This window comes from Maylandia zebra, linkage group LG14 (genome assembly GCF_041146795.1).
Source record: "Maylandia zebra isolate NMK-2024a linkage group LG14, Mzebra_GT3a, whole genome shotgun sequence".
Classification (NCBI taxonomy): Eukaryota; Metazoa; Chordata; class Actinopteri; order Cichliformes; family Cichlidae; genus Maylandia; species Maylandia zebra.
The window spans coordinates 31,037,132-31,049,697 of NC_135180.1; the positions used below are offsets into that span (position 1 = coordinate 31,037,132).

Consider the following 12,566-nt stretch of genomic DNA (forward strand, 5'->3'; position numbering starts at 1 on the left):
TCTGTTGGGAGATGGACATGCTGAGATTTAGCAAGTAATCTCCCCCATTACTAGGGCTCCAGGATGAATGGGATCTTTGTTATGAGCTGAGCAAAGCAGCGACACACCCACCGACACTTAATTAAAAAGATTTGACACAGATACTGTACTCTGACATAGTGTCTGTCCCTGACCCCGATGCTAATATCCAAACTCAGTATGGGAATAGGTTCAAGTAGTGTAATTGAGGTGGAGGCAATCCATCTAATCCTGCCAATGTCAGCACTCGCCATTCCCCTTTTTTCCTCGCACAACTGTTCCGAAGGGAAGACTGTAGACCTGTCAGTGGTGACTGCTACTTATTTGTTTTGAAAGACTAAAAAAAATACACTTTCTCACAAATCTGGGAAAGCATTGTTGGAGAATTCCTGCTGGTAATTAGAATTCAAGACGCAGTGTATTCTCTATGACTGTATTCTGTTTAAATAAGTAACTAATGGACACAGATAAAGCACGTTAGAATTATTTGGCACAGACTGTGTTGTTTGTTTGAGCTCATAATAAGTAAACGTGTACACAAGAACCCTGCACGTCCAAAGTTTCTGAGGTGCCGGCCATAACTCTTACACCTCCCCAGTTTCTCCTTCTTACTTCACCTACCTCTGAGCTTTAAATCCTTGAGAAGATTTTCAGTTGTAACAGTCAGTCATTCCAGCCAGGTGCTGCAGACTCTATTTGATGTGATGGACAGCTTACAGGATTTAAGAGTTGTCAGCTGTAATTGTACAGAGCTGGATAAAATGACAGGTTTTTTTTAGTTGTTTTTTTTTTTTTTTTTTTTTATTCCCTGCCTCTGGTCCTTTGGTCTCAGTTTGATTGTAGTGGTCGTGAGAGCCACAGGATTTATATGGACTTTTTTGTGTAGCCAATGTCATTCTTCACTGAGCTGTGTCACTATTACTAGCCTGTAAATAGATTTCAAATGAAGAGGAACGGCAGCTAGCTGGGTCGACGACAAAGGTAGAATCTAAAGATGTTGTCAGCATCAGAGGCGGAGGCAGACATTTGACACACCCGGGGCTTAGCCCTAAAGGATAGTATGCATGTGGGATTTGGGGAAGGGGGGGTTGAAATGACTGAAAGATTAATAGGCTCTGTTTTGAGTTTTGTTCAAAAAAGAATGACTTCATATAGGGAAAAATATATATATCACATATGCAGGACACCTTAAACTAGCTTTTTAATTAAGCAGCGAGGCAGAACAAAGTTGGGGCTTTATCAAGACATGCGGACTAACACCCAATTCAACCAGACCCAGAACTGATCCAGAATTAAAACAGGACTACAACAGTTCAAAATCAGGACTACTTAGAACTTAACCAAGACAGAATCAGAACTAGATGATAGTAGCACTAAAAATCATCATAGACCTGCACTACACTTGTTTTTTAAGTCTACCAAAGTCCACTATTTAGATTGAGAAAAGTTCATATAATTATTTAGCCTTGTTGTGCAAACAAGCCTGCATAACTTAATAAATGTAGAATTTGAAAAATAACAAACCTAAAAAGAAACACTAGGTACGAGATACATGAGTACCTATGATACGGTGATACTTTTGGTAAACAACCATTTGACTAACATGTGTGTCTCACCTGCTCTTGTTCCACCTCTGTTCTGTCCTCATTCTCCATCTCCCTCTCTGTTCCTCTCTCTCCCTCTCTGTTCCTCTCTCTCCCTCTCTGTTCCTCTCTCTCTCTCTCTCTGTTCCTCTCTCTCTCTCTCTCTGTTCCTCTCTCTCCCTCTCTGTTCCTCTCTCTCCCTCTCTCTGTTCCTCTCTCTCTCTCTCTCTGTTCCTCTCTCTCTCTCTCTGTTCCTCTCTCTCCCTCTCTCTGTTCCTCTCTCTCCCTCTCTCTGTTCCTCTCTCTCCCTCTCTCTGTTCCTCTCTCTCTCCCTCTCTGTTCCTCTCTCTCCCTCTCTGTTCCTCTCTCTCTCTCTCTCTGTTCCTCTCTCTCTCTGTTCCTCTCTCTCTCTCTCTCTCTCTGTTCCTCTCTCTCTCTCTCTGTTCCTCTCTCTCCCTCTCTGTTCCTCTCTCTCCCTCTCTGTTCCTCTCTCTCCCTCTCTGTTCCTCTCGCTCTCTGTTCCTCTCTCTCTCTCTCTCTCTGTTCCTCTCTCTCTCTCTCTGTTCCTCTCTCTCTCTCTCTGTTCCTCTCTCTCTCTCTCTCTCTCTCTCTCTCCCTCTCTGTTCCTCTCTCTCTCCCTCTCTGTTCCTCTCTCTCTCTGTTCCTCTCTCTCTCTGTTCCTCTCTCTCTCTCTCTCTCTCTGTTCCTCTCTCTCTCTCTGTTCCTCTCTCTCTCTCTGTTCCTCTCTCTCTGTTCCTCTCTCTCTCCCTCTCTGTTCCTCTCTCTCTGTTCCTCTCTCTCTCTCTCTGTTCCTCTTTCTCTGTTCCTCTCTCTCTGTTCCTCTCTCTCTCCCTCTCTGTTCCTCTCTCTCTCCCTCTCTGTTCCTCTCTCTCTCTGTTCCTCTCTCTCTCTGTTCCTCTCTCTCTCTCTCTCTCTCTGTTCCTCTCTCTCTCTCTGTTCCTCTCTCTCCCTCTCTGTTCCTCTCTCTCTGTTCCTCTCTCTCTCCCTCTCTGTTCCTCTCTCTCTGTTCCTCTCTCTCTCTCTCTGTTCCTCTTTCTCTGTTCCTCTCTCTCTGTTCCTCTCTCTCTCCCTCTCTGTTCCTCTCTCTCTGTTCCTCCCTCTCTGTTCCTCTCTCTCTGTTCCTCCCTCTGTGTTCCTCTCTCTCTGTTCCTCTCTCTCTCCCTCTCTGTTCCTCTCTCTCTGTTCCTCTCTCTCTGTTCCTCTCTCTCTGTTCCTCTCTCTCTGTTCCTCTCTCTCTGCTCCTCTCTCTCTCCCTCTCTGTTCCTCTCTCTCTCCCTCTCTGTTCCTCTCTCTCTCTCTCTCTCTCTCTCTCTCTCTCTCTGTTCCTCTCTCTCTCTCTCTCTCTGTTCCTCTCTCTCTCTCTCTCTGTTCCTCTCTCTCTCTCTCTGTTCCTCTCTCTCTCTCTCTGTTCCTCTCTCTCTCTCTGTTCCTCTCTCTCTGTTCCTCTCTCTCCCTCTCTGTTCCTCTCTCTCCCTCTCTGTTCCTCTCTCTCCCTCTCTGTTCCTCTCTCTCTCTCTCTCTCTGTTCCTCTCTCTCTCTCTGTTCCTCTCTCTCTCTCTGTTCCTCTCTCTCTCTCTGTTCCTCTCTCTCTCTCTGTTCCTCTCTCTCTCTCTCTCTGTTCCTCTCTCTCTCTCTGTTCCTCTCTCTCTGTTCCTCTCTCTCTCTCTCTCTGTTCCTTCCTCTCTCTCTCTCTGTTCCTCTCTCTCCCTCTTTGTGCTGACAATCAAACCAAACACCAACATCATCAAATAATAGTTGAAACCAGATATTTACATACTCTTCAGATAAAAACACAAACACTTTTTTAATTGTAACATCAAATCAGACTAAATGTTTATTTTTTTTAGGTTGATAAATATAAAAAAACATATTTGTTAACTTTAAGAGTAAAGAGAGAAACTATCTGTATTTCTTAATTGTAAATGGCACCAAATTGTATTCAAAATTGAGCCACACTTATGGAGCTCCACAATTCTTTTCCTGGTGTTTTGGTTGATATCTCTTGATTTTCCCATTTCACAGAAACAGGCTCTGTGTTTTGCCTTATATGCATCCACAGGTGTGTCACCAATTTACTCACATGGACTCAGTGATAGATTTGCTGAAGGTGAAGGTGACATAGATTAAAATAAAATAAAAAATCTGCAGAGCCATATTAGTATCTGCAGTAAAGATCTTTTCATACATTGTACCATAGGCACAGTTGCCTCCATTTTTATAATTTTTTTAATTAATATTTTGTACATTTGTACATTTAAAGGACTCTTCTATTTTTGGAGTGTATTTTTATGTATCTGTATTATATTATACATATACTTTAAAAGTGAATCTCTGTCCAAAAAATGTATTCAGTTTACTTTTTACTCACTATGAGCATCATTCATTATTCTCCCCCAGTAATTAAGGTTAGGATATGTATTATTTATTTTTTTTATTCCAATCCATTCTTCTTTGGCAGCATTTAAATAACCTTTATCAGATTTGATGGTTTTGTTACAGACTTTTCAAAAAAGTGTTTTGCTTTTCTTTCACAAATGTGGGGATTAATTTTTTTTTTTTTTTTTAGAATTGAATATTGATTTATTGATTAGCATTCAAATATCTCAGTGAAAACAGAATAAAGATTACCACAGGGCAAGAAACCACGAGACAAGGCTAATCAAAAGGTACTGGCTGAAACATATGCTCATTAAATTGTGTTAAAATGTACAAAACAGTGATCTCCTGTTTTGTGACGAGGACCCAGGCACAGAGAGACTTGATGAATTTAAGAATCTTATGATTTGATAAAGAAATTTGCAGACTTTCACAGAGATGGTAAAATTATGATGACTGATAACGGAGATGCAGACAACAGACAACGAGAACAGGGAGGAACAGGGGTTTAAATGCACCAAGGAGACAGTCAGAGAAAACTCAGGACAACTGGAGACATTTAGGGATGCAGGGACTGACAGAGACGAGGTCTCTGTGACAAGTAAAGTTTATCTTGCCTGGCTGGGCAGCTCTCCTGGTGCTCAGCACCCCCAAAGCTCTGATCCTAGAATCGCCCCTGGTTTAAACTGTGAATATACTGCTGTGTATTGAAATTCCTCTTGTTTTGCATAGAAATATACTGAACAACATACAAAGCATAATATATAAGTTAACATCTACCAGAGTTCCACTGGTCAGCATTCTATTCTATAGCTTCTATTAGCAGATTTCAAACGGACATTGTTGAGCTAGTCACTTTCTCCTAACCTTGGCCTTAACATTGCTGGAACAATACTTATTTCTACTGATTTTGCAGTTGTGTAAGCCAGCTAGAAATGAACAGCTGGGCTGTGTCAACCTTTGGGTGTTACAGCACCTCAGAGAAAGACTTCTGACTGCTAATCTTTTATTAACTAAAACAGTCTGGGATGTGACATTTACATACTCTCTCCCCAAGCCAATTAAGCTCTTGATGTCCTGGTTATTATCACCAGGCCAGTAATGGATATTAGCAAAAGTCACCTCTGTTATTCAGGCTGTGGCTCTTATCTTGCCTTGCTTGCAGAAGGTCATCGATTGCCATGATCCTTTTTCACAGTATGTGAGCTGTCACACATTTTTGTCCTTTGTGTTCCTCCAGACCTGCGGGAGATAGTGTTCGTCATCCAGAGTCAAAGCAACACCTTCCATGTGAGGCAGGCAGAAAGACGGAGAGAGGATTTGCTCAAGCAGGCACGCGGTTTTACAAAGGTAAGACTCAATGTGCACGCCTTTTTCCTATGGTGGTACATTTTAGTATAAATATGTGTTGATCATGACATCAGCTTTCAGCATCAGTCTCATCTGAATATGAGTTCTTTCTGTTTATGTTGCTGCAGGGTGTCATAACATTCAGTTAAACTCATTTTTCATTTAAAATCTACACACTAAGGGGTTTAAACATAAACACTTTGCTAATTGTTTACTAGTTGCAACGTTACTCATTGCTCATCAGATCAAATATTAAATATTAGTATTATATAATTCATGGTAGTTTCAGATTAACCTGTAAAGTACTTTTTAGTCACTGAGTTGGAAACAATATTGTCTCAGTCTCCTGCTCAATGCTGTGTATCTTGTATCCAGAGTATTGACTAGCTGTGCCGAATTTAGAGCAAGTCATTTTTTCTGATTCGTGTTGCCACAGTAATATAAATAAATAAATTAATAAACAATACAAGCTAAATGTAACAAAACATTTAAGAAGAAATTTATACATAGAGGGAAACCTTACAGCACAAGACAATTAAAACACAAAAATTTAATTCTAAATGAAAACAGCAAAAGTGGATAAGTGGAAGAAAATGGATGGGTGAACGGATGGACAGATGGATAGATGATATAAAATTAGCTCAAAGTGGAAGCAGCGAGAAAGCCCACTTCTAAAAACATGTCTTTAAGAGACATTTAAGAAGACCGGGAGTGTGTCAATTTGATCTCCTTAGGGAAGTTGTCTCAGAGAGTGGGTGTCCTATCAGAAAAGCCTGGTCACCCTTCGTCCTCAGCTGAGAGAGGCGTTTTTAAAAATAAATTATAGACAAGTTGTAGTTTAGTTTGTTGTAGTTTCTTGACCCAAACATGTGTATAAGGAGTTTTAGAAATTGAACTGATATTGGTGAGTCTCCTGAGTTCCATAAAGAATCAGGAGACAATAGAGATGACATGCCTGTTCAAGCCAAGGAGCTTTGTCGCAAGTGACAAAATATTTGCCAAAATTCATGGACAAACACCCATGATGTGTTGTCGTATATGCTTGCGCTCCATCAGGACCACTAGATAAAGATTCACGTAAAGATTACATCAGTCATATTTATTAAAGGAGGTTCTGTGCCATCCAGTATTTGATCATGGATAAAATATGTTGAGTTGATGAATGTCATTGGGGTTTAAAGAGATGTGCAGCTGCATGTCATCTGCACCGAAATGGAAATTCACACTATATCTACAGATGGCATACCTCAAGGGTGACATGTACAGAGAACAAAAAAAGGTCCAAGGACAGACCCCTGAGGTACTCCATGGGTCATTTTTATAGAGGATGACCATGAATTGCCAGGTTTTACACTAAAAGACCTATCCTGTAATAAGAATAAAATCACTTTAAAAGTGGACCATAAAGATAAAGACACTAGAGTGTGTTCCTGAGAGAATATATATATATATATATATATATATATATATATATATATATATATATATATATATATATATATATATATATATATATATATATATATATATATATATATATATATATATATATATATATATATATTTTTTTTTTTTTTTTTTTTTTTTTTTTTTTTTGTCATAATGGCCAGTCAAGCTTTGGCTAGTTGATGATACCTACTCTGTCCCATAACTGTAAATGTCTTTTATTGTTTGTTTCTGTTTGTTTGTTGTTCGTCTTCAATTTAAAAAATGAAAATAAAAAGTCTTATAAAAAAAAGAAAAAAGAAAAAAAAAAAAGTGGACCAGAAATGCTAAATAATAATACATTTCAAAGACATTTATTGAAATGCCTTTAACATTGTTAAAGGCATTTCAATAAATATTTTCCAGCATCACTGGCAATCATCACTCTAAGGAGTGCAGTGTCTGTGCTGTGGTTTACTCTAAAACCCAACTGAAGTGTTTCAAAAAAGTCTGTTCCCATTTTAAAAAAGCAATCAGTTTTTCAGCAACAACTTTAAACCCTTCCCTTGAAAATTACTGGAGCCTGTATTGTCTTCTTTTTTTGTCTCATCTTTGTGTGAAAACAACCCCAAAGGCGCACACTACACCACAAGAATTACAAAGTCCAAAAATAAGAAATTAGAGTTAATGTCTAATTAAATTTTTATAGGTCAGATTTTTTTTTTTTTTTTTTTGCATGCTTTAATAGCTGGTACACTTTAAAAATATGTTTGCTGTAATAAACAGTGGCCTCAGTTTATGCAAGATGACAAGACTTGTCACGATGAGATTTAGTTACACTAATCCACATCACGTTTTATGAGACGAGACAGACTTGCCACATCATGTTCTGTTTGCATTTGAGATCTCAGAGATGACTGGCATTTTAGCATCTGTTGAATGCAATTACACAAACTAATTTCAGAGCCGGCAGCTTCTTAAAGACACATCAGTAAAGGCTTAACAGCTTTTTAAAGAGTTATAAGATTTGTGATAAACCAGAATTTTGATTGAAATGCACAAAAAAAAGCTCACGGGGAATGAATGCTGCTGTTACACAAAGGCTGCATATTCAACACGTTAACACGTTAAAATTTAATGTGGGTCTGTATGAAACATTACTTAACCCAAAATTAAAATCTAGTAGAATTTATAAAGCGTGAAATATCAGATGGAAAAAAATGCAAATGCAAAAAGGGGGAGAGAGGACAATGGGAACAACAATTTTCCCTCTTATACTTGCATTTCTTTTTCATTAAAACCTTTTATTTCATTGTTTACCTTTACCGTGTTCAGTTTTTAATTCCATGACTTAATAAAATGTAGTCTTTTGCTTGTGCATTTAATTTTAATTTTAATCAGCAAAATAATTCTCATTTAATAAGTCCACTAAATGAATCAAGGACATCTGTATCTGTAATAGCACAGCTTTTTAAATTCCTTTTTAATTGAACGCTAAAATTGACAAAGAAAAATTACTTCACTGCGACAAATCTCTTGTTTTTAATGGAAAAAAACATTTTCTTATCTGAAGCTGCTATAGTTTAGGTTTGGATAAATCCAGGCACAATCATCTTTGAGTAGTTGGTTAATGATAGGGAGTGATAGTGGCAGTGATGAAAGCAACTACCGATAACTACTGTTAGAGCAAGGAGAGGAAGGAGCAGTGGTTTGCTCCATAATAAAAACTTGGCGCTGTGTTGACCCATCCATCCACCAGGATCTCAGAGCACAAAAAGTGAGCTAAACTTTTGCTCCTGACATGAATGAGAATTTACATTCTTTCACTCTTTTGTTTTTCTGTTCATCTCTATAAACGGACAGACTTAAACATAGCTTAATAAGGTATCTACAGTAGTCATCCAAGTAAGGCCTCAGTCACACACCCCTAGAGTCTGACCAGTGCCTATGGCAGTAAGTGTATATCCTGACTGACTGGCAGCGAGTGAAGGTTGGAATTTTGCTCACTGGGGAAATTGTTTGCAAAGAGCTGCACCAGAAATCTCTTTTGTCACTAGCGGATTGCTGCGGTCCCCTGTAGTTTGTTAGGAAGACGCTGACTTGTCTGCAAACACTCACCATTTTAATTCACTGAGTGCCACATAAACACACTTTGACTGGCCTTCAGAGTAACAGTTGTGTCATACCACTACAGCCAACACAATTCAGATTGCAAGTTTTACTTTGAAGGTGAACATTCTCTAATTCCAGTTTGCATCACACATTTGACAGTAGTGCTTGCAAGTGTTTGTATAAAAGATGCCAACTTAACTGCAAACTACTGGTGACTGTAGCACCAGTAGTTTGTATTAGAGATGGCACGATACCACTTTTTTATGTCCGATACCGATACCGATATCATAAATTTGGATATCTGCCGATACCGATATGAATCCGATATAGTGTTTTTTAATCAACAAAACTGTTTTTTTTTTTAAATATCTTGCTGCATTTTGTATAAGTTCATACTCAAGTTTAAAACAACAACTACACTAAAGCTACTCTGTTATACCTGTATGCAAAAAAAATATTTCATAGTTCAGCAATACTGATCAATCTAATAAACTTAAACCTACACCATCCTCCCTATTCTGGTATTTTAAAGAGTACTTAGCGTAAATATTAAGCAACCTAACTAATAGGGTTCCAACTCCCAGCATCAACAAAAATAAATAAATAAAAAATAGGGAACCACCCCTCACGCTCCACCTCATGACGCTTAATCGACGTAATCAACCTTAATTTGATGCAGTGTGAAAAAAAAATGCACAGAAATCAATTATTTTTCAAGAAATATTAAATAGATTCAACATCTTTCTTCAACAAAATTGCAGACTGCACAGATGGTACCTTCCCAAAGGAAAAAGTACTATAGCTTACTAGGGTATTTAAATTAGACTTAATAGTTACTATATACAGTAATTGACTTCTATTCATTTTACATCAAATTAAAACTTTGGGTGTCAGATAATTATTTATTAAAAGTGTAGCAAGTACATAAGCTAAAATAATTTATGTTGGTTATGAGTAGTTGGGCTAATTCAGAAGATATCAGATTCGGCTCTAGGAGGTGAGTGAAGTACAATAAACATACAACCACAGATATTGTGATTACAGTTATTTATAGTGAAAATAAAGTGCAATTACCAAATACCAATATTTACAAATCTGCAGACAGGAAAAGATAAAACATAATTCAAGCTTGTAAAGTATCCGCTGCACAGTGGTGCAGCAACCTCCTCCAACCCCCGGCAGACAATGTCCATAAAGTTGCTATTTCATAATTGATATAAGTCCAACGCGTATGACAGTCTGTAACAGGTTGAAATTGGAAGTGTGATGATCAGAACTGAGATTCCAAGACTGAGATCTCGAAAGTAAGATTTGGGGGACTGAAAACCAGGGGGGGAGAGTGTAGGCCGCAGCAGCCTCCTACCAGACCGCAGGAAGTTGTAGCTGGGGTTCTGGCTCGTTGGGCCTAGCTCGCCATCCAAGGTAGTGGTGTCGCTGTGGTCTCTCCAGGGCACCACTAGCCTGCACTATAATCACAGGACCACTATTAGCAAAATTCATCTAAATTTCCCAAGCTAGCTTTAGTTCCAGTGTACACAATAAAGTTCATGAGAAAATACCAATATACAACAAATACATATCCAACCATTGTAATAAATTAAAATAAATAACAATCTCAAATAACAAAACTACAGCCACGTAAAGTGAGAGTAGTAGTAATGTAGTAGGCCTCAGCCTTAGCTATTCCATCAGCTGATAGCACTAGCATACTGATACAGGTTACAAATACAAACAGACATTCAGGCTCAACTCACCATTCACTACGTGCGATGTCACATACGAGCCCCCACGCATCTACCCGCGGCGGTATCAAAATACTGTTGAACGCAATCCACAATTAATTCAAAAACAAGTCAAGATAGTAAACAGCAAAAAGCGCTCGCCCCACGTACCTGTTGCTTCCATCCGCTAACGCCTCTCCCCCGCGTCTTTTCGAGACGACAACCCGGAAGGCATATATCGGTGCCTCGCGAATGTGATTGGTCACAACAGGCACGTGCAGACTCGCGGCGTGGCGTGCGTCACGACGCGTCACGATGCCTTCATGGACACGCTCCGGTTGGAATTTGAAATTCCGATTTAGTTATAGGTGCAGTTCTTTTTATTTTTATGTGGGTTACATCAGCTTGACATTTTAAATGAGAATAAGAAAGAAAAGTATGTCTTTGTGCCCCCCTTTTCGCTGTTAATGCCCTATCGGCCCCCCTGGCTAAACTTTGCTAGATCCGCCCCTGCACAGTGACCGACGTCAGCTCCTGGTGTACAAAATGAATATTAAATAAATTCTAACAACAGCTTATCAAGCTTAAACGTGCTGCTGTTGTTCAGCCGCTGGTTTCCTCTTTCTGGTGCAAAGTGGGCCAAAAACAAACAAGAGAGATGGACTCACGACAGAAAAGCCGATCAGCTGATCATTAAGCAGTTTCATGATTGAAGTAGCAGCAAGAAGAGTCAGTTGCTCCATATATGGTTTGTTAAGCTTAACGCAGGAATGCTTTACAAACATTCAGAGATGGACTTACACACTTGCTTTACTTCTCTCGGGGATAACTTTGTTGGAGATGAAATGCCGGGTTGCTAGCTAAGCTCCAAATGCTATCCAGACCACCGACAGGTCCCGCATGCCACAGCGCTCTATCACGTGATGCATACTGCTCCAACGTGCTAACGTTCTGAGGTGAGTTACGGCGTGTTGCAAGTTTTGTGAGGTGCTTTCGTGATATTTAATGGATCGAATTACATTTTTTATTTTTCTCCGATATCCGATCCAGTAATTTAGGTCAGTATCGGACCGATACCGATACGTAATATCGGATCGGTCCATCTCTAGTTTGCAGGAGCTTTTCGGTGCAGCATCATATACCTCGTTGAGACCAGTTTCACCTGTGCTAGGTAGCTTGAGTGCTAGGTAAGATTAGAAAAGCACTATACAGTGGTCCCCCGTTTATCGCGGGGATTACGTTCTAAAATAACCCGCGATAGGTGAAATTCGCAAAGTAGCCAACTTTATGTTTTACAATTATTATAGATGTTTTAAGGTTTTAAAACCCTTCACTACACACTTTATATGCTTTTCTCAGACAGGCATGAACATTTTCACACTTTTCTCTCTTGTTTAAACGCTCACGTTCAAACCATCGTAGAAAAATAAGTCCAGCATTATAGAATGAAACCAAAGGCACCGGCTGGTGCCTTTGATGGTGCAAAACATTTCGTCAACATTGTTGTTTGTTGGGGAGAAACTTACAAACATACAGTACAGCACTTCAGAGTCATACTGCTAGCAATCGAAGATTTATGTAAATTTGACAAGCTGGACGCATTCTGTAATGTACAGGAGACACAGCACGAGATTGATAGACAATGATCTACAGCCAATCAGGACACAGAACACAATGTCCTGAAAAAAGAAATCTGGAGGAACCCCTTTCCTCAACCAGTGATAAAGTATACACATTTCTGTTAGGGAATGCACATTTGTCCCTCACCATGAGTAGTTACTAAATGATCACCAAGAGAGCTCTAGCCTCTATTACTGAGGTCCAATTTCAGTTAACATATTATATTTTCATTTAGAATAGCTCTTAAAATCATCAAGTGCCAGTTTTTGTGCAAGCTGCTTCTGTTTTGCAGGATCCTGTTTTGTTGAATTGCTGTCAGAATAAAAATATGCCAAAACAA

The 12,566-nt window shown here is 39.1% G+C and overlaps 1 protein-coding gene across 2 annotated transcripts in view; it reads left to right on the forward strand.

Annotated features, from left to right (window-relative positions):
* Positions 1-12,566, forward strand: part of b3glcta (beta 3-glucosyltransferase a) — an 83,105-nt gene that overhangs the window by 43,369 nt on the left and 27,170 nt on the right. For both annotated transcript variants that reach the window (XM_076873342.1, XM_004560615.4), the window contains exon 4: positions 5,239-5,348. In XM_076873342.1, the coding sequence (XP_076729457.1) occupies positions 5,239-5,348 (110 nt within the window). The remainder of the gene's footprint in view (positions 1-5,238; positions 5,349-12,566) is intronic.